The 21,967-nt window shown below is 54.1% G+C and overlaps 1 protein-coding gene across 2 annotated transcripts; it reads right to left on the bottom strand.

The window, feature by feature from the left end:
• Nucleotides 1–685: 685 nt before the first annotated feature.
• Nucleotides 686–20,598, bottom strand: CLTB (clathrin light chain B). Of its 2 annotated transcripts, XM_027605027.2 has the most exons (6): nt 20,210–20,598; nt 14,405–14,451; nt 6,276–6,393; nt 5,929–6,040; nt 4,031–4,084; nt 686–1,181 (listed from the first exon to the last, which is right to left on the bottom strand). In XM_027605027.2, exons 1-6 carry the CDS (start codon nt 20,394–20,396, stop codon nt 1,010–1,012), a joined length of 690 nt encoding a protein of 229 aa, XP_027460828.1. In that variant the 5' UTR covers nt 20,397–20,598; the 3' UTR covers nt 686–1,009. The 2 variants fall into 2 exon arrangements, with proteins under 2 accessions (XP_027460828.1, XP_027460829.1); XM_027605028.2 differs by lacking the exon at nt 4,031–4,084 and having other exon boundaries at nt 20,210–20,595.
• Nucleotides 20,599–21,967: the final 1,369 nt, after the last annotated feature.

Below are 21,967 nucleotides of genomic sequence, written 5' to 3'. Positions count from 1 at the left end.
TTCTGCTGACACCTTGATTTTGGACTTCAGACCTCCAGAATGGTGAGACAATAAATATCTGTTGTTCTAAGCCAGACACTGTGGTACTTGGTTATGGCAGCTCTAGGAAAATAAAGACAGTTGGCAGTTACTCAAATCTTTTTAAACATTGTGCAGGTCACAGTGGCTTAAACACAGCCTGTTTGCAACCTCTGCTGAATAAGATGAAGGTGTGGTCACTGAGTATTTATCTCAAATCTACAGGGTGGGGGACAGCTGAAGGAGGGAGAGCAGTGAGCCTTCCACATCCAGAGGGTACTGGCCAAACCCAAGGAAAGGAGTCTGGCAGCAGCTACCTTCACCAGCCTCGACCCAGACTTAGAGGGAGCTACCATTGGGAACCTCTGGTCTTGCCTCTTCTCTCCCACTTAAAGCTTCTTACTCTCTGGGAGCCTTGGTGTCCATGGCTATATGATGACAACAACAGAATCCTTATATCACAGGCTTATTGAAGGATCAGAAAGGATCAGGGTTGCAAAAGCATTCCATTAGAGATTGTCTTTCCTCCTGGAGTGGGGGGCAGCAGACATACACAGGTTGGGACACCTCCTTCCAGCTGGGACAGTTTCTAGGAGGATAGCCTCATCTCCCAGGGCCACGAAGCTGGGAAAATTCTAAGCACAAACTGAGCCCTGACACCAGTTATGGCTTCCAGAGAAATGAGAATGATAATAAATAAGTGTAAAAAGAGTTAACAACACACCCTTTAAGCCAAGAAAAAAAAATACATCAGGAGGGACAGTCACAATTTTGTGGACCGAGAGGAGGTGTGAGGGGCTGGGCCACAGGGCCAGGAGGGAATGGGGTGACGGGGGAGGGTTCCTCTTCCCAGCCCCAGGAGATGGGGAGGAACAGAACAGGCTGTGGGTAGCAGCTGCTGGAGGCACTGTGCCCCAATCCTGGCCAAAGCAGCGGCTCCTCCTGTGCCCAGGCCCAGCCCATGCTTTGTGGCCATGCTTGTGACAGGCACCTAGCGGGACAGCGGCGTCTGCTTCAGGGACATGAGCACCGAGCGCAGGCGGGACACGTCTTTGCACTGCTTGCTGCTCTTGGGGTTGAAGTCACACAGCTGAGCTACCTTCTCCCACTCTGTGCCTGGCGTCTCCTCCTTGGATTCCTTCACGAAAGCCTCCTCAGATGCCCTGCAGGTAGAGACAGGACAGAGGTTTCATTGCTGTCTTCCTTTCCCCTGAATCAGTGATGCTCTGCTCCCACTGAGAAAGGCTGCTTTGCCCGACTTACTCCGGGGTAGTCTATCCAGAGTTCTTAGCCCTGTGCCCTGTGACCTCAGGCCCCCAGGAACAGCCTTGGCATCGGAGGAAGCCTACTTTGGTCCTGCTTCAGGGCGCTTGCACTTGCTGTCACCTCTTCCTGGAATACTTTCCCTCAGACCTGCTCATAGGTTGTCACTTCTTTTCATGCAGGTCTGAATGTAGGTCTTTCCTCCTCAGAAAGGTTGTCCCTTGCCACCCTAGCTAAAGTAACCTCTTCCCCCTCCCCTACCCCTGCCCAGCCTAGCACTCTGTTCATTACCTTTCCAGCAAGCAACACCTAAAGACCCTTGGAGGAACTAATGCAGTACCTCAGCTATTCCAAAAACTTAGCAGAGGTAGGACATTAACTAACCACCTTATTAACTGAAGTACCTGATTCAGCATTGCCTCAGTGTTCTGTGGACTCTGTAAAGTGTTCTCCAGCAAAGGGTTGTGGTCAAATACACATGGAAAATCTAGTTAAGGAGGATCTTCAAAACAAAACTTTCACAGCCTTTAATGTGCTAATGTGCATCCTGAACTTCCCAGGTGGATTATAACATGCAGATAGAATCTACCACATTCCAAGTGTATTTGACTATAGAGCTCTTTTTAGCCCAGAATGACTTATCTCCATGGAGCCACAGCCTGGGAATACTCCATGGGAGTCTCTGCTTTTGGCTGGAATCAAGTTAGGCTGAAAACTGGTGGTTTCTTCATCAGAAGTTCTGGTGGACAGTTACAGAAGCCACTGATTAAGGAACAATGGAGAAAGACAGTGTAGAGGACAAACCCAAATGTGGGACTCATTAAGAGCAAAACAATAAAAGATCTTCAGTGGAGAGGGCTGGGTCTATGTCCTATTTGGCCAGCAAGGGTCCCTGGAAAGCCCCTTTCTCCTTGTGGCCCCTTCCATATCTCAAACAGGATCAGCTCTGCCACATGCCAGGCAGGGAGCTCCCCAAGTGATCCCCACAGGCTGTGCCAAGGATGAGCTGGCTCTGGGTCAGGTGACCTGGCTCTCCCTCTGTGTACTCATTTCCTAACCTATAAAGTGAGGAGCAGAGCCTCCACCTTGCTGATCCGTCTCAGCGGCCTGAGACTCTAACAAAGTGGCAAATGTGTGCAGGCTTGGGAAAGAATAAGGTGCTGTGTGGAGGTGGACGACCGGTGGGGCTGAGGGGTGCTGCCTTCGGAGCCGTCCCTTTTAGGTCAACAAGAGGCTGTCCTCCAACGTGGCTGTTCAGTGTGTGGCGTGTGGTCCAGCAGTATCGGCGTCGCCACAGAGCTTGCTGGAAATGCAGAATCACGGCCTCGCCTCAGCCCTACTGAATCCGAATCTCCTTTGAACAAGGTCCCCCGTGATTTTAAGGCACAGAAAAGTCTGAGAAGAACTGGTGTAGACTCTTCCCCTCTTCAGAACCCCCCCCCAGTGCTGTTTCCTCAAGTGCAACAAGAGCACTGAACCCCCTACGTGGTATGTTCCCCAGCACCAATGCTCCTGTCATCCCCACTCTTCTGTTTGAAACCTCCTGTGGGTCTTTGCTGCTTTCAGGATCACGTCGCAACTTGTAGACCTGGCCCCACAGGCAATACTGCAACTAGCCCCATGCTGGCCTCCCGTCCTCAGCTCCCAGCCATCCCCGTGAGCCTGCGCCCCACTCACGGAGGCTGCCCTGGTCTTCTCGCCCTCGCCACCAAGCTCATCCCTTCTTACACTGTAAGGTCTAGCTGAAGGTCCCGCCTCTCCAAAGCCTGCCCTGGCTCCCCCAGCAGACAGCGGCTCCCAGGGCTCGGTGTCCCCTTCCACATGGCCCTTAGGACAACACTCTCCCGACCACGAGCAACCTGTGGGGCAGGCCGTGGCTTATTCCTATTCCCACAGACACTGGCATTGGGCAAGTCCCAGTAAGTACCGGACAGATGGGAGAGTGGACAGAAGGAAGGAACACAAGGCTGTTTCTTGGGTGGATCCTGTGCTCTGTGAGAGAAATGCCAGCCTAGACAGCATCAGAGGCCTGCGGAGGGTGACCCCAGAGTGAGGAACAGCAAATACCTGGCACACACGCTCGTGTCAGACATCACGCAGTCGTCGCTGCTTTGCCTTCCCCTTCACCATGCCAACACCCCCCCCCAGGCTGTCAACTGCCCATCAACGGGGGCACCATCTGCCATCTCTAATCCTGATTAGGCACAGTCCTGGCTAGCCCCCAAACAGGAACATGTGAGAGGCCCACGGTGCTCTAGGCAGGATCTGGTGGCCAAGCTCGGGCTGAAGCTTTGAGGAGGAGCAGTGTGCTTGGGAGCAGGAGTAGAGGATGGGGGTATTTGTGGGAAGCATCTCTTCTTTATGCCTCTGGTACTCAATGTTTTGTTCAACAGAAGACTCCTTCATCCCACCTCCCAGCCCTAAGAGGCATCTCAGAAGGACGGAGTTGGGCTGTTTGCCATTTGCCCCTCCCACCTGGGATGGGCAGTGCATTCTTTTTCTGTGTTCTGCTTTGATTTAGCAAAGCTGCCTTCAGGCAGAATAGATGCTCAACAAACATTTGCTGCAGGGATAGAGGTGAAGGTGGGTGCCTGCGCTGCCTCCTGCTCTGGTCTTTGCCCTGCCACCCCCAGCCCCGGTCCCCGCCTGGCCACACTCATTTATACCCCACAAGCAGGACACCCAAGTCATACAGAGGGGCCCTCGCCCTCTCCCGCTCCCCCGACAGAGGAGGAAAGAAGACACCTACACATAGCCGATGATATCAGCATCTGGCTGCTGGTAGAATGCTTTGTCAGCGATCCTTGAGGGGAAAAGGGTTAGGTGGGGGAAGACAGATGGCAAGACAGACAGGCAGAGGGTTAAAAAGAAAGGGAGACAGCATTAGTACCTCCAGTTGGAGAGCGTTAGGAAGCATAGTCCTGTAAGTCTTAGCAACTATCCACAGCCCAGAGAGGAGAGCAGGGATCCTTCACCGGCTTGAGTGCCTTTTCTGAAACTGCCCTGATCATACTACTGTTCACGAGCCTTCCAGGGCTCCTCACCGCCCCCGTCTGTCCAACCCTGTTATTGGAGACCCTCCACCTGTGACCCCTCCTTCCTGCCTTCTCCCTACCAGTCCCTGGTGCCCAAGACATAACAACCTTTCATGTTTTGCTGTTCCCTAGTCTAGAACACTCTCGCCCAACCCTGCCCTGATGAACTTTTAATCATCCTTCAAAGTCCAGGTCCTAGACACAGAGGTCCCTCCCCCACCCACACCCCTTGCTTCCACAGCCTTCCCCTAGAGAAGCCTACTGGTGAGTTCACCTGCACATGTGTGCTTCTCTCCTCTGAGCTCTTCAAAGATACAGACTGGGTCCTTCCCCATTCTGTCTCCCCAGTGCCCAACCCGGAGCCTGGCCCACAGCAGCTTCCTGAACAGAAGTGCGGCAGCTTGCCAGGGCCAGCCTTGCCTTTCCGGGCCGGCCAGGTACCTTGAAGGACACAGCCTCAAAGGCAGAGCTGCCGGCCAGAGTCTCAGAAGTGGTCTGAGACCATATCCCTGAACGTGCTCGCTAGTGGGCATCCAGGGTCTGCCAGTCCAGCCTCCATTCCCCTTCTTCCCAGGAAGGGCACCCTGATTGTTGTTGGCAGGATCGGGCTGGCCCCACTTCAGTCCCTGTGGTTTGGGTGACACTGACCCCATGTACAACCCAAGGAATGGGACTATTGCCCAGGCTGGGTCCATCAGAGAGTCCCTCCCCTGGTACAGTCACTGGGCCAGGGCCAGGCACAGGACCCACACCAGGCCGGTAAGGGTCAGGTCGAGGATTTCAGCTGGAGCCTATTGGGAAGGATGCTAGTTTCACAGAGGTTATGGAAAGACCATAGCAGAAGCCTGGAGCTGTCGGTGGCCGCCTCTCCCCACACCCCCTGCCCCATTCCAGGACCAGAGGGGAGAGCAGCATCGAGAGACAGTAAACATGAATGCCAGTTGACTTTGTCTGAGCCCCTGAGCCTAGTATTACAGTCCCACCCCTGGCCTTCTCAGTTATACAGGCCACTAACTTCCGTTTATCCTTTAGCGTCTCTGGGCTGAGGTGTTGCCATTTCTACAAGCAGTAAAATCCTGTCCCCCAGGTTGGTTCTTCATTCCCGGCCCGGCCTGTGCTTTCTGTGACACTAACCGCTGGGCCCCGGGCAGTCTGGCTCCCATGCCGGGGTCCTGAGACCTCTTCTGCTGCCCGCAGAACTTGCTTCTCTCTGTCTTGGTGAGGTGACAGCACGACAGTGTTCCAGCCCTGATGGCTCTGAGTGCCACCAGCAACTGAGGAGGCAGCCCTGAGGGGTTCAGCTTCTCCTGCCTCTGCATTCTTGCCACCAAATCATCCCTCCTCAAGACAGTCCCCACCCCCTAACTTCTCTCACTGTCCACATGGCCTCCTGTCCCCATAACTCCCCTCATGTCCCCATAACTCCCCCCATGACCCCATAACTCCCCCCATGTCTCCATAACTCCCCCTGTGTCCCCATAACTCCCCCCGTGTCCCCATAGCTCCCCCCGTGTCCCCATAACTCCCCCCGTGACCCCATAACTGCCCCCATGTCCCCATAACTCCCCCCGTGTCCCCATAGCTCCCCCCGTGTCCCCATAGCTCCTCTCACCGGTTATTGATCTTGTTCTTCTCGACTTGTTCACTCTGACGCTGGTTCCACTCCTCCAGGTCCTTCTTGGCTTTCTCCCGCCACTCCTGTTCTGTCACCTTGGAGGCAGCATCTGTGACCCCAACAGGAGAGTAAGTGGCAGCTTCGCCGTAGGAATGTGAGGGCACAGCTGCCCTGGCTACTCCTCCCCCCACCCCCTGGCAGGCAGCCTCAGGGCCCATCCTCACCCAATACCCACATTAAGGCAGTGCGAGTGGGGGTCCTGTACCCTAAGGCTTCCCCACCCCCACATGTCCCAAACAGCCAACCCAGCTGGGAGCCGCTCCCAGCCTCAGCCCTGCCCTCACCCAGCTCCTGCAGCCGTTTCCTCTGCTCCTCTCTCCACTTGCGGATGCTCTCGGGTTCCTGAGTCAGTCTGTCAGCCTGGGCAATCGCCGCATAGCCATCTGCTGGACCGTTAGCCTCCTAGGGCGCAAACACACAGCAGTGTGCGCAGCCTGCGTACCCGCCCTGTTGCCTCTGCTGCTGCCTGAGTACCAGGACCCCCCCCCCCCCCCGCGCCGGCCACCACATGTGGCTGCCTCAGCTGTCCCCAGCAGCCTCCCACCTGCTGCCTCCCGTGACTATACCCTGCCTTTATACTCGCTGTGCCCTTCACCAGCGACGCTCTCCCATGGGGGACCTGGGCGAGTGACACGGCCCCTGTGAGCCTCACCTTCCTGGTCACGAAGCAGGCTCAATAAGAGTAGCCACCCCTTCACACTGATGGAAGGAGGAAATGAATTTAAAAACGTACAGAGCCTTGAACACTTCCTGGCACACAGTGAGTCCCTTGTGTTCCTGTTATTAAAGTCTCTACTGCAGTCTTATTCACCCACTAACACTTACACAGTCCGAAATGACCTCACTTTCTGTCTGTCTTCGTGACAGCAGGGTCCTTGTCTAGCCTGCTCATCGCTCTGTCCCCTTTGCCCAGCACAGTGCTTGGCACACAGAAGATATTCAGTAAACATCTGCTAGGTGGATTAGCAGCCCTGGGATGGGGCAGGATGCCGTGGCTGAGACTGCACGGTGGTGAACCCGGGCTGTCTGGGTTCAGACCCCACCTGCACTGCTTACTGGATGCATGTGTAGTGGAGGCAAGTTGCTCAACCTTGCTGGGCCTTAGTTTCCTCATCCAAAAATGAGAATAATAATAAAACTACCTCTAAGAGCTGTTGTGAGGACTTGACATGACAGTCTTTGTAGGACATCTAGAAGTGGGCCTGGTGTGGAGTGATGGCTCTGTGAGTGGTAGCTAGAATTATTATTCAGTCTTATCTTACAGGGAAGGAAACTGAGGCCAGGAGCGATGGCATGATGTAGTGGCGGGCGTCCAGGGCTCTGACTCCCAGGCCGAGGCTCTACCCACTTCCCCAGGCGGCCTGCCAGAGCTAGGGACTCCAAGCGCTGGGGGCTGAGAGCTCAACCCAGCAAGGCTGTGACCCCCTGTGGTCTCTCAAAGCCAAAGACCCTTTCCAGTCCAGCCCCATCTCCTGCCACGCCCCCTCCGACACTCAGCACCTACACATTCCCAGCAGCACACACCCTACACACTCCTGCTGCCCCGAGCGTCTGTCTCCACCCCGGGCTAGCTGCAGTTGTTGCCCTCTCCTCCCTTCTTCAGCTGATGAAATCTTCTTCCATCCTCTAGAGTAGCCACCCCCTCGGCAGATTTCACACCCCTTCTTCTCTGTGCTCTGTTACAGCCTTCACCTTCTGCACGAGTCTCCCTGCTGGACCAGGAGCAGGACCTTATGTAGAGCCTCTGAACCCCTGCCCCATCCTTTCATCACTCCCTGTCTTTCAAGCATTCATCAAATCTGTCGGCAACAGGGGCGCCTGGCTGGCTCACTCAGCTAAGCGGCTGCCTTCGACTCAGGTCATGATCCTGGGGTCCTTGGATCGATCCCTGCATCGGGCTCCCCACTGAACGGGGAGTTTGCTTCTCCCTCTCCCTCTCTCTTTGCCCCCTCCCACCAACTTGTGTTCTCTCTCAAATGAATAAATAAAATCTTAAAAAAAAAACTTGGGCGCCTGGGTGGCTCAGTTGGTTAGGCGACTGCCTTCGGCTCAGGTCATGATCCTGGAGTCCCGGGATCGAGTCCCACATCGGGCTCCTGCTCAGCAGGGAGTCTGCTTCTCCCTCTGACCCTCCCCCCCTCTCATGCTCTCTCTCTCTCTCTCAAATAAATAAATAAATAAAATCTTAAAAAAGAAAAGAAAAGAAAAGAAAAAAAACCTCTCAGGAACACTGGTGTTTAATGTCCTGTCCCCACAAGACAATGTCCGGTGCCGCCCTCTGCCCAGGGGTGCTCCCCACTGTCCTTGGCACACATCAGTGCTCAGTAAGCAGTGGCTGCATGGATGCATATCCCCGGAGCCAGATGTGCTGGGTAAATGTTTGCCCAAAGGGGTGTGGGCAGCCCGGGTGAAGGAGCACGCAGCGGGAACATGAGGGATGCAGTCTCCCCCTGTCTGGGGGGGAGAGGGAAGGGCGGGCCCAGGGCAGGGTGTGTAGCCTGGCACCTCCCTGGGGTCAGGCCCACCCTTGGGTGGGACGGTTGGAGCACTGCCCTATTCTTTCTGGCACAGGATTACACTTCAATTTAGACAGCCTCTCACCACACCCGAGGGGCCCTTCCAGGGCTCTAATCTGGAGAACAGAAGTTGATCACTAATGTTGAGTGTGCCCCACCCTGCCCCCTTCCGGGAGCAACCCTGTCCTGAGGCCAGGCCACCAGGCCTCCCCCACCCAATCCCATAGGATGTGCCATGTGCAGACAACTGCAGTTACTTCTGTGTATATGTGCTTATTAAGGTGCTGTGTTTCCTTATCCTCACGGCACTTCCGGCTATCTGAAATGACATGTTTACATGTTTACTCTCTGTCTCCACCCGCCCCCAGCCCCAAGTAAGTGAGCCCCATAAGGACTGAGACTCACTGTCTCTGTATAGCATCTAGAACAGGGAAGGCCTGGCTGGAGGAGGATCTCTAGAACACTTCTTGGATGAATGAGCATATGCTCAGGCTTAGGGATAGCGATGAAAAAGACGACCTGTCCCCTGGGAGTTTGGCAGAGCGAATCTCTCACAAATGAGGACCACGGCTGGGGTACGCACTATAACACAAGTCAGGTAAAGAGCGGAGACAAGGGCGGACACAGTCATTCTAGTCTGGGGGCAGAGACAGGGAAAGGCCATTTTAGACCAGAACTGGAAGCGTAAGGACACTGTGGGGCCAGTGCCTCTGGGAAACTTGAGTACAGCGATGTTTCCAGGCATGGGAGGAGAAGGGGTGGGGGATATGGGCTGGAGAAGGGTCTCTTAGGCAGGAGTTTTGTCACACTGGTGTCCTTCAGGCCCACCATACCCATAAAGCCTACCCTAAAATTAAGAGTCCCAGGTTTTAGTGCTTTAAAACTTGCAGAGGAATCACAATTAAACTGATCTCTTTGATCTTTAGAACCCTACATGATGGGTTTTATCATCTGTGTTTTACAGGTAGAGAAACTCTAGCTCCAGAGTCCCAAGGTCACCGGGCTGGGAACTGGCAGAGCTGAGATTCCAGCTGAATTCCTGGGTGTGAAACATGCTGGCCACATAGCTCAGCAGGGACAAAAGTCACTTCAGCGTCACGTGATTTGTGACACACTTACTCTCTGTCTCCCTAAGTCTACTTCCCCAAGATCAGAGACGGTGCCCGCTCCTCCAAGTGCCCCCTGCCCCATCCCCCATCTCTCACACCCACACACTACCACCCCTCAGCTCACTTAGTAGCATGGCCAGGAACTTACAAGAAGCTTCCCTGGGCTGCAGAGCACTTTTTCCCAACAGCCCTGTGGGACAGCAGGGCAGGAACTCTTATCCCCTTTTGACAAGTGAGAAATCAACTCAGAGCAGTCAAGAGAGTAGCCCAAGCCCATCTGGTTGGGAAGAGCCACAAAGGAAGCCCAGGCCTTACTGATTCCATCCAAACTCCTCTGCCGCAGCCCATCACAGCACCCCAGCTTGGGTGCAGGAGCAGCCTCGAGGAGCCACTTGGACTCCCATGGGTGCTTCTCATGGGCCCTGGAGCAGCCGCGCCACACATCCAAGGGCACCACACATCCAGGAGCACTGCTCAGTGTAGTTCCAAGTACACTGTGCCCAGGGGTGGCCATGCCCGAGGCCCAGGGTGTGAAGTTCGGCCAAGCTAGACATGCCTCCTCCACCTGTGCATCCACAGCTCGGCCCACTAGCAGGCTCTGGCTGGGAGCTGTGCCCGGGGGTGGGGGCAGGGGGTGCTCCCCTCCCATCACACCAGCCCTGTAGCTTTGGCGTCTCTGGGCTCCCCCAGCACACCATTGTCTGCAGCAGGCCCCAGGCTCCAGGCAAGGCCCACAGAGAGTGCCTTATGCTCTGTACCTTTGCACATGCTTTCCTATCAGCCAAGACCAGCCACGTGCCCCTGGGCAGCCTGGAAACCCACTTCCAGCAGCCCCTCCCTGTCGCACTCCTTGAACGAGTGCAGCACCTGGCGCCGGAGCCTGGTTCAAGTCCCAGCCCTTCCCAGCTGTGGAACTAGAGTGAGCTATTAAAGCTCCCTGTGCATCTTCCTCTTGGTCTGTGAAATGGGGATAAAGACAGAATCTACATGACGGGGGTGTTGGGAGGATGAAGCGAGCTAACAGGCTTAGAGCCCTTGGGTGATGCCTGACACATTGTTAAGAACTCGGACTCCTAGCGCCTGACACCACCCGTGTATCTGAGCCCTTACCATCCTGCGCTATCATCACTTCTTTCCAGGTCTCTGTCCTCTGTCAGAAGCCAGCTCTTTGAGGACAACAGTGGCGGATTTGCCGTCACATCCACTGCCCCGGGCACAGTGCGCGGCACTCACGGCATGGGAGCTGGCGGAATGAAGGGACGAGTGGCCGTCTGCAAAGCCACGGCACACAGCATCAGAGGGCCTGGGCTTTAAAGTCCCCTCCTGCCACTCATTGGATGTGTGACCTCTGAGAAGTCCCTTCCCTGGGCTCCTTGGGTCTCATCGCCTATTAAATGGGAGAGACAACATCCCATTCCACTCCGAGTGTGAAGTGGGGCCCCCTGTAAGCTGTGGAGGATATGCACAGGTGAGGGCCGGCGGGGCTGTGTGGTTCACAATCAGCCCGGCAGACCCCGCGGACACGGGCCTGTGCTGCGGCCCAACCAGGAAGCGCACAGCGGTGTTGCCGGCACGCTGAGTCCTGAGAGGCAGTTTGCTGGCTCCTCTTCTCTGGCCCTGCTGGACTAATTTTCCTGGCCTGGCCCCTGCCAGTGAGCAGTGAGGTTGGGGGTCAGCTACAGGCTGGCAGCCCAGGCGGGCTCCCCAGTGGCTGCAGGAATGCTCTGAGCACCGCTCCCCCACCCAAGCTCAACAGGGAAGGGGGCAGAAATGGCCAGGACCGAAAGGCTACAGTCAGGACAGGCTTATCTGGGTCCAGTTCCCTGGCACCCCTTTGCTGAGGGACCCCTCTGCTGGACATGACCATGAAAGCCTCCACGGGTCAGGCTGGCCAAGGATACGCTGTGACTCCAGAGACAGCCAGGAGGATGAGGCATATCCGTCTTTGGGATTGTCAAGCTAAAGCGGAGCTAAGCTGAGCTGCTGATCCCTCTAAGTAGCTCAGAGGGGGATGGTGGCAGTGCGTGGCGGGGGAGAGAGATTGTGCAGGAGGGGGGAAGTCTGCAGGGGCCTTCTATCCGTGTCCCTGGCAGTGCCAGATGGGACTGGAATAAGTGTGGGCAGACTCATCCTTACGTCTTGAGGACCAGGTTTATAGCTGGACACCCTTGTGGCCCAGAGGTTGCCAGGAAAGAATAAGAAATGTAGCCAGAGAGCTCTGGCCAGGACCCTTGAAAGTGTTGGGCATGTCCAAGCAAGGCTTCCCCCCACCTTCCTCCTGCAGCATGAACCACACCCTGGTCTATGGGCAATCCTAAAAAAGTCTACAGGGGCTTTCTGCCTAAGATCCAGCCACTGTGGCAGGCCAGTTCCAGCACAAGGGATGGGACAGAGGGCACCAGATCAGGGGCAGGAGATCTAGGAGAACCTGAGCTTTGCCACTAAGTTCCCGAGCGACTCACCTCATTCATGACCCCTCCCCTGCCTGTAAGGATTCTAGGATGGCATGGAGTGAAATGATTTACAAATAAACATACATGGGTTATTAGTAGCAGTGAGAATAAGAGTTCCCACTAAGACTGGGAAGGAAGCCTGGGATTTCCTATATCCACCAAATAAAAAGTAAGTCTGGGGGGTTGAGGACAGAGAAGCCTCAAGATCCTAACCTACAGAAAGGGGAAATATTATCTTGCTCATAGTGTTCTAGATATTTCTGCAGTTCTAAGTGTATCTCCAGCTCCAGGTCCACTTTAGGACATAGACCTTTTGGGTCAAGTGAAGTCCTTTTGAGTGTGCCCAGGATAGGGGCAGGCCCAGGATAGCCTGGGTCTCCATGATCTACCGAATTGTACAGGAGTAAATGCTGTTTACTGGGTGCTCTCAGACCTAAGGAGACACAAAGTTCCTAAAGTCCTAAAGACTGACTTTTCTAGCTTGCTGATAGCTGAGTAATTTTCCAAAAACGGGACTTGGCTAGGTTCCCCACGTAAGGTACCAGCCTATCCTTCTTACATAAGAAAGTATTGTTTATTCCCCACTGAGGACTTGGGAGGCCAGCGCCTCAATAGGGTGGGGCTCAGGAGATCCTGAAGCTGCAGCCCCAGGGGTCAAGGGTCTCTATCCCACCCAAGTATGGGTGGGGGGGGACTGTTCCATCTGCAGGGTCCTGGGGATGCCATCTGTGGGCCAAGTTCTCCCAGTGTAAGGACTCTTAAACCCATTTGTGTATAAATGTGGGGAAGGAGAAGGTGGGTACAGAAAGAAGTAGTCTAACCAGAAATATCCTTACTGGTGTTGTGGGGGGTGGGGTGGGTATAAGATCATTATGAGGATTTTTTTTTTATTTTATTTTTTTAAAGATTTTATTTATTTATTTGACAGAGACACAGCGAGAGAGGGAACACAAGCAGGGGGAGTGGGAGAGGGAGAAGCAGGCTTCCCGCAGAGCAGGGAGCCCGATGCGGGGCTCGATCCCAGGACCCTGGGATCATGACCTGAGCCGAAGGCAGATGCTTAACCTTACTGAGCCACCCAGGTGCCCCCATTATGAGGAATTTTAAAACAATCCAGTGAAAGTGAAAGCCTTTTCTTTTTCTTATCTCACCCCCATACCTCGGGGCTAACCACTCTTAACCATTGTTAACAGCTGGTGCACATCCTTTCAGATATTCTGCACAAATATATTTCTAAAATAAAAAAAAAACTGGATCACACTGTGCATATTATTCTGCAAGGGGCTTTTCCACTTGATATATTGTGGGCATCTTTTCATGTCAATACAGAAAGCTCTGACTGCTCTTTTGAACAACAGCATGATTTTCCAATTTACCCATCCAGGCCCTTGATGCTGGACACTTAAGTCGTTTCAGTTTGTCTGTTATTTTTTTAACTTTCTGTTTGAATACAGTTGACATACAATGTTACATTAATTGTAGGTGTACAACATAGTGACTCAACTTCCGTCTATGTTATGCTGTGCTCACCACATAGTTTGTCTACTTTTGTAAATAATCCTGCAAAAATCTGGGAGGCCTTGTCCAATTCTTTCCTTAGGGAAGATTCAAAGCAGTGGAATCTCTGGATCAAAGACCTGCACTTAAAATGCTCGGACACGGGGGCACCTGGGTGGCTCAGATGGTTAAGCGTCTGCCTTCGGCTCAGGTCATGATCCCGGGGTCCTGGAATCGAGCCCCGCATCAGGCTCCCTGCTAGGCAGGGAGCCTGCTTCTCCCTCTGCCTCTGCCTCTCTCTCTCTCTGACTCTCATGAATAAATAAATAAAATATTTTTTAAAAATTAAAAAAATCTTAAAAAGAAATGCTCGGACACAGTCACTCAGTCCAGCTTTCCACCAGTGGCACAGATGCGTGCAGGGCCCAGTGTGCACTGTGCCACTGTGGGCCACTTTATCTCTCCTTGCTGGACATCACCATGGGCAACCTGAGGCCGCACACCATCAATCCCTGTCTATAGTGGTCCTTATTCTTCCTGCCCTTCCCCCACACGACAGAAAAGAAAGAAAGAGAGAGAGAGAAAGAAAGAAAGAGAGGAAGGAAGGAAGGAAGGAAGGGAGGAAGGAAGGAAGGAAGGGAGGGAGGGAGGGAGGGAGGGAGGGAGGAAGGAAGGAAGGAAGAAAACATGTCAAAACCCTTGTCTATGTTCCCATCCCAATGCATCAGACATAATGAATAGAATAACTTGGAGCCCTAATCCCACCGATGATGGGGCCATAAGTTATTGAGATCCAGGCCGTCAGTTCCTACCGCTGTTATGACAGAATCTTGCTTACCTGAAACACATCTCCATTGACCGTGGTCCCCATGTCCTCAGAACCAGCTAGAAAGAGAACAAAGAAATGGCATTATTCGTTGCTCAGCTTAAAGCAAGCACAGATGGTCCTACATTAGCGCCCTGAGCCACCCTCTGTCTGTGTCCAGACACAACCCCCTCCCCATGGAGACATACTGGATACCTAAATAAGTTGGGCTCAAGCCGTGACTGTTCACAAAGCCTTCTCACAGCCATTGTCACATGTGCTTTTCACCACAACTCTGTGATGAAGTTATCCACCCATTTTACAGATACTGGAACTAAGGCTCAGAAAGGCTATGTGATTGCCAACAGCCACCCAGCCAGTGACAGCCTCTCACCTACCTGAATGTAGTTTACACTCGGCCATGGCTAGCAATGGCCTGACTGTGTGTGGAGCCTGCGCCTGGTGAGCAGGCAGAGACGCTGTCGGCTCAGGGCGGTGTCTGCGAGCACTAAGAACAGGGGCCCAGCGCGTCACTGCCTGTCCCCGCGGTGCCTGGAGCAACTGCTCCACCTGGGAGAGCAGGAACTGCAGCCCCCACCAGGCAGCACCTGGCCTATTTTTCCTCCTTCCGCTCCTCCTAAAGGATTTTCTTTTGCCCTCAACAATGACTCCTTCCGGTCCCTTTCCCTGACAGCTGATTAGTCACAAATTCCTGTGGCTTTTGCTGCAACGGTGACCCTCAAAGTTGTCCCCTGCTCTCTGTCCCCTGTCCAGTCTGTTGGCCCTGTTGGTGACAAACACCTAGAAGACCTACCTGAGTCCTTGTTCCTCACCCCTGTCTTCCCCAGACGCGTGCACAGTACCCGCGGTATCCGCCACTTAGTAAGAGCTCAGAAACTTATGTGTCAGATAAACACCAATAAATGCATCAGAAAGGGGCGCCTGGGTGGCTCAGTCGTTAAGCATCTGCCTTCGGCTCAGGTCATGATCCCAGGGTGCTGGAATCGAGTCCCGCATCGGGCTCCCCTGCTCCGCGGGAAGCCTGCTTCTCCCTCTCCCACGTCCCCTGCTTGTGTTCCTCCTCTCGCTACCTCTCTCTCTGTGTCAAATAAATAAATAAATAAATAAATAAATAAAATCTTAAAAAAAAAAAAAAGGCATCAGAAAAAGAACGGATGGCTTTTGTCCGCTCGCAGGCCTTTGACCTGACTCCGACTTCACCCTCTCCCAACCCTCTTTCAAACCAAACGCCAAGGGCTCACATTCTGTAAGGCATACACTTACCTATGTCACTCCTCTGCTTACAAATATAATAAAAACAAACGAAAAAGAAACCCGCCTCCCATGGACCATGGTGGCCTATAGGGTCTGCTCCCGCCTTGGGGACCGGCAGGGACTTTCCCTCAGCCTGGAAAGCCTTCCTACCCATACCACGTGGGCTGTTCCCTCCCTCCCTTCAGCCTCTGCTCAAACGCTGTCCTAGCAGCGGCCTTCCCTGACCCCCGGGACACTTACTGCTCTGACAGCCCACCCTCCTGCCCCTGCAGTATTTCCCCATGGTACTTACCACAGCCTGACACGCTTATTTGTATAGGTGCTTATTATCTATCTTCCCCACTTGAATGGCCCCTCGTGAGGGTAGGGACTTTGTCTTGCCCAATGCCAGCGCCCAGCATCTAAAACAGTGCCTGGCACATAATTGGGCTCAATAAATATCTGTTGAATGAGTACCTCAAACCTCAGACCATAGCACATGAGAACCTCTACACTCTGGCCTTGCCCACTTTCCTGCCTCACTTCCCACCAGTCCCTCTCACAGATATTCTGGGGACACCTGGGGGGTGCAGTCGATTGAGCATCCGACTCTTAGTTTTGGCTGGGGTCGTGATCTCGGGATCGTGAGATCAAGCACGTCAAGACCCACATCAGGGGCGCCTAGGTGGCTCAGTCGGTTAGGCAACTGCCTTCGGCTCAGGTCATGATCCTGGAGTCCCAGGATCGAGTCCCGCGTCGGGCTCCCTGCTCAGCAGGGAGTCTGCTTCTCCCTCTGACCCTCCCCCTTCTCATGTGCGAGCTCTCTCTCTCTCATTCTCTCTCTCAAATAAATAAATAAAATCTTAAAAAAAACAAAGACCCACATCAGGCTCTGTGCTCAGCGCAGAGCCTGTCTGTCTCTCCCTCTCCCTCTGCCACTCCCTGCTATGCGTGTGCTCTCTCTCTCTCTCTCTCTCTCTAATAAATAAATAAGCCTTAAAAAAACTATTCTGGTTTCCTCCTTCCTCAAACACACCAGTCTGCAACCCATGCCTTTCTTCCTCCCTTTTCTCTCAAAAGAATACTCTTTTGGAATCAGTCATTCTCCAAGACCCAGTTCACAAGTCACCTCTTCTGGGAAGTCCTCCATTACTTCCCCTACTTCTCTAAGCACTGAAGAAAGGTTTCACCTCTGGGATATCCCACAATATTGTATAGCATTCCCCACTCTCTTATGCAATTACCTGTGACCTCCCAAGGGCCATGCACTCCCTGTCAAGCCAGGCTCTGTATCCTATTCAGTTCTTAAGGGCTCCTGCCCAGAACAGGTGAGCAGTGAGTACTGGCTAAATGTAAGATGAACTGCTCTCTGGGGGTCCACCATGACCTGCAAGGCCTGCCTAAGGCCTCTCGGAAACTGTGATGCCTCCCAGCAAAAAGCCACAGGAAGCCACACGAACTTCCCACAGATGGACGAGTACCCCTTTACCAGCCAGATAGGGCTGCAAGCAGGGACCACACTGATTTCAGCCTGGGGACTGAAGAGAGGGATACTTAATCTTATGGAAATAATCCCTGGTTCATATAAATTTTCAAACAGTGATTGATTCTGACCGACTATGTCTCCTATCATCCCTACTCATTCCCTAGGGCTACTCCTGCATGGGTGGCCTGGTCCCTAAGTCGGGGGGAGGGGGCGATGGGGTTTTAGTGGCAGCATCTTCTGCAAAGGGGCTTCTTCTCCTGGGGCCCCTCCCCAGGGCCTAACATTATCAGTGTCATTCACGATGATGCCAGGCTGGATGTTTGGCCTTTCTGGAGTGGAAGGAGCACCACCCCATCCCACTCTGACCAGACCAGTCTTGGGCCCCTGGTCCACAGTCCTGGTGCCTACCCTGGTCTTCAGAAAGTCTCTCTGCCTCAGTTTCTCAGTCCCATGAACATTCCTCTGGATTTGAAATTTCAGCCTCTTGGAGAATCCACACCCACCCACACATAGAACTGAGTATCTGTTCCCACAGTGCTTTCTAATTATTGCACATTTACAATCTTACGTCCGCAGTCAGAGGCCTGCAGAACAGGAGCACGGCAGATATGAGGCCCACGGATAACCCTGTGGGCGTTGCTTCCCTCAGATTCCTGACCTCTTTTGGAACAAGGGCAGACAGGGTCCAGAACATTCCTGGGAGCTTACTGAGGCCCAGCAGGGGAAACAGGCTTGCCAGGAACTGACTGGGCAAGTCAGGGACAGAGCCAGGCTGGGGCTCAGAAATCTGGGTGTGAAAATGTAAACCTGCTAGGCCCTACCCAAGGCTGATGAATGGAAACAAAGTGTCCATTGCCCTGGCTGGTCCCAGATCCCACCCCAGAGGAGAGACTCAAGGCGGCTGGGCTCCGGCTCAGGCCTAGACCAGACACCTCTTTCCCCTGGGGTAGCAGGGAGCCCCACAACAGGGCACTCAGCACAGGGGCGCCGTCTAGGAGAACAGACTCAGAGGTGTTGATTGGCCGCAGCTCCGGAAGCCAGCTTCTCCCAGCTCCCAGCAGGCCAAGGCACTTTTTCTCCACCCTATCCGAGCTTCTGGTATTCATCAGTGGTCAGGGAAGATTACTTGCTCAGCACCACCTAGGCCTAGGAAGGTCAGATCAATCCCATCCTGTCTGGCCACCTACTGAGCCACCAACCTATAATACCTCCCTGATCCTCAGGCCCCACTTAGGAGGGCAGCTGAACTTTTGCAGCTTCAGCAGGTATGAGTCTGGAAGACCTTCAGAGGGCCATGTCTCTGCTTCTCCCCCTGCCTTCTCCAGTCTGGGGTCAATCTGTGCCCCCACTCCTGCCACAGAGGGAACCTCCCATCCCGGCTGTGAGCCCCTGGAGCCCCACTGTCCTGGGAGAGGCCACAACCTGCTCAACTCCCAGGGCCTCTGGCTGCCCTCAACCTAAGCTCTACCTGCCCTTCTCTCTCAAGGGGTTCTGACATCAGCTCTTCTCAGCGGGGCCTCCTCCAGGCCAAGCCAGACTGAGAAAGCTGGTGGTTTCACAGAGGCGGTGTGGACTAGTGAATAATGAATAGAGGGAGGCATTTCCTACGAATTCCCTGGGATATGTGAGGATCCATGCTGAGGTGACAGGAGCTGCTGCTTCAGAAGCCCTCCGCTACTGGCTTGCTTGGGTGGCAAAAGCCAGCCCTCCAGCCCATCACCTCCTAGGGCGACTGCTATAGCATTTGAAAGAGTGTGGAGGGCTAGCTAGGATCAAGTCCCAGATCGGCCACTCATGGCTGTGTGACTTTGGGCAAGACACTCAGGCTCTCTGGACCTCCAGTTTCTTAGATGTTACAAAAGCCTTGCTCATTTCTTATATCAAGGGGTACAGAGATGCTTCAAGCTCCTCAAGCCACAGAAATTGTCTTATTCATTTCTGTATCCCCAGTGGTCCTGGCACACAGGAGACCTTCAGTACAGGTTGAATAAATACAAATATGACTATAAGGAACCTAACCTGTAAACTTTTTTTAAAAAATATAAGCTATCACTTATTCCAACAGGCCCATAAGCCCCCACCAAAACACAACAACATTAACAAGAAGCATGGCATGTTCTGCATGCACCCATGAAGGTATCTACTCTTTAACTAAGTATTTTAAGAAACTGTCCTTTCAAGCCAGAACCAGAACAGGAATATCCTTGATAAACATGCTATCACAGGGACCAGGCCCTGAATCCAGATCTAAAGCTAACCACAGTAGCCCTGAACCACCTTTAGAAAACCATTAATAGACAGTTGGAAACCCCAGGAGGGCAGGACCACATCTGACTGAAGCCTTCTGTGCCTTTGCCCCCACCTTGGTATCTAACCCAGAGCCAGACATATGGAAGACAGTGCGGTTAGGTGGAGACAGTTTCGAGTCTGACAGAAACAGGTTAAATCCTCACTGCCACTTACTAGTTGTTTCAGAAGGTTACCTTTTGAGTCTCAGTTTTGCCACCTCTGAAATAGGTTTGACAATGCATATGAAATGACTAAATGTAAGTAAAGTGCCTAGTCCAGTGGCTGCAGGATGCAGGTGGTCGGTCCCCCAGGGAAGGTTTGTGAGTTCTTGGAGCACCCAGAGTTCCCTGCTTTGCCAGCTGTAGGGAAGAGCTAAGACTGAGGGGCCGGAAGAGCTAAGACTGAGGGGCCGGGAGGTCTGTGTTCTGCCCATGCCTGCAGGGCTTAGCTGGGGGCCTGGGACGACCAGGCAAGGGGGAGGCTCAGGAGAGACTCTGAGGGCTGGACTGTGTTGGATTTCAGGGCCAGGCAGTGGTGGAGCTGGCCCTGGGTTGAAATGTCCTGACAAATTCCTGTGGGCAGAGCCAGGTTCACAGCCCGGGGCAGGGCCTCAGATGAAGCTCTCCAAGAAGATTCCTCCCGGTCTCCACCAGGTCCCTCTCAAACACACACAGCCCCAGGCCTGCACCTGACCCGCCATACCAGGCCCTTGGTCACTCCCCTGCAGGGCCCCGAGGCCGGGTCTGCGCCGCCAGGTACCCGGGTGCGAGCCCCAGGCCCCCAGTTCCCAGGCCCCTGCACTGACTCACCCCCACTCGCGGGTCCCGGCTGCGCGAGGGCCCCATGGCTGCCGGCAGGTGCCCCGAAGCCCTCGTCATTCTCTATGCCCGCGATCTCACTCTCCTGCTGGGCCAGGAAGGCAGCCGCCGGGTCCTCCTCGACCGCCTCGGGGGCCCCGCTCTCCGACGACGAGAAGAAGCCAAAGTCATCAGCCATTTTCCCCGCGTCTCTGCTGAAGCGTCCGCCTGGCGCTCGGCTCTGCCCGGCGCGTGCCCGGTGCTGCGCCCGGCGGCCGCGACACTGTCACCCGAGCCGCCCGGGGAGCCGGCCTCGGCTGGGACGGGCTCGGCGCTGCGGCCCCACACTTCCTCTCCGCCACCGGGCCCGGCTCGCCTGTCACTGCAGCTGCAGGCGGGAGGAGCCGGGACGGGAATGCGGTGATGTCACCGGCGGAGGGAGGGGGCCCGCAGCGCGGCCGGAGGTCGCCTCGGAGCGGCCACAGGAGGGCGGCAGCAGGACGGCGGCGCAGCCCTGGGGACCCGGAGGCCGGGGCAGCTCTTTGCCAGGACACCAGGACGAGGCACAGTGCCCGCCGGGTCTGGAAGCAAGCGGACCAGGGCGAAGTGGCCGGGGCACGAACAGTTCAGACCGCCAGAGTTTGTATGAGCCGGCTGGGCCCCTACTGAGAGGCTGGGCCCCTTAAATGTCCCTTCAGTATTAAGTGGCCTGAGAAAGACCTAATTTATCCACTGCGGGCAGGCAGCCCTGGCCTGTGGAGCATCAAGGGGGTGGTCGCAGCGCAGACCTTGCTCCTGAGTCATGCTACAAGTTTCCTTGCCTAAGCTGGGCAAATATTATGAATCTTATTATTGTGAGCCTCCCCCTCTATAAGAGGAGGAGAACTACGCTTGGAGAGGTGACACTATGTCGCACTGCCTCTTGCCTCCTTCCTGCAAGTCCAGGGCTGTGCCCACTAGGCCTTGTGGCTAAAGTACATTTCTTACACATTTCTCTTCATTTAGGGTGGCTTCAGCTCAGACCGCCAGAGTTCGGATGACCTGACTGGGCCTCTACCTTAGAGGCTGGGTCCCTTAAATATCCCTTAAGTATGAAACTGCTGGAGAAATGCAGACCTAATTTATCTAGGCAGCCGGCCACTCCACCCAGCCACCCTCAGTAAACAGTCTCTGCCTCCTCCCTGCCAGCACGCCACCAAAAACCAGGACAACAAAATGTAGTAGTAAAGCTAGCTTGGTCAAGGAGAGATTACAGTCTGTGAGACCCATAGATGGTAAATGGACCATTACAGCATCGTGGGTGAGGTGCTCCGACATTTAAACATTAAACATTTAAACACATTAAAAAACTCTCCCTGGGAGACCCAGAGAACCATCAGATTTGGACGTCGGGATTTTTCTCTTTCTGATTTTGAGACTTGAAGGTCAACTATGAACTGGAAGAGAGAAGGAAAAGATGCGCCCTAAACTGTGAGTAGTGGTTTTCTTTTTCTTTTCTTTTTTTTAAAGATTTTATTTATTCATTTGAGACACAGATACAGAGAGAGAAAGCATGAGCAGGGAGAGAGGCAGAGGGAGAAGCAGGCTCCTCACTGAGCCAGGAGCCCAATGTGGGGCCCGATCCCATGACCCCGGGATCATGACCCGAGCCGAAGGCAGACGCTTAACCATCTGAGCCACCCAGGCGCCCCTGAGTAGTGGTTTTCTTAACGGGTGGGGAGTAGAAGCAGAGTTGGGGTGAAGGGGAATTTCCCTTTTGCTCAGTAATAC

The sequence above is a fragment of the Zalophus californianus genome, chromosome 5 (assembly GCF_009762305.2).
Source record: "Zalophus californianus isolate mZalCal1 chromosome 5, mZalCal1.pri.v2, whole genome shotgun sequence".
NCBI lineage: Eukaryota > Metazoa > Chordata > Mammalia > Carnivora > Otariidae > Zalophus > Zalophus californianus.
Note: the sequence above shows the minus strand (reverse complement) of the source record. Positions and strands in the feature narration are given on the sequence as shown.

Coding starts and splice junctions, on each gene's coding strand:
- CLTB (XM_027605027.2), bottom strand. CDS start 20,396: ATGGCTGATGACTTTGGCTTCTTCTCGTCGTCGGAGAGCGGGGCCCCC. Junction 6,394..14,404: donor TCAATGGAGATGTGTTTCAG/GTAAGCAAGATT, acceptor TTTGCGCCCTAG/GAGGCTAACGGTCCAGCAGA. Junction 6,041..6,275: donor GAAACGGCTGCAGGAGCTGG/GTGAGGGCAGGG, acceptor TTGGGGTCACAG/ATGCTGCCTCCAAGGTGACA.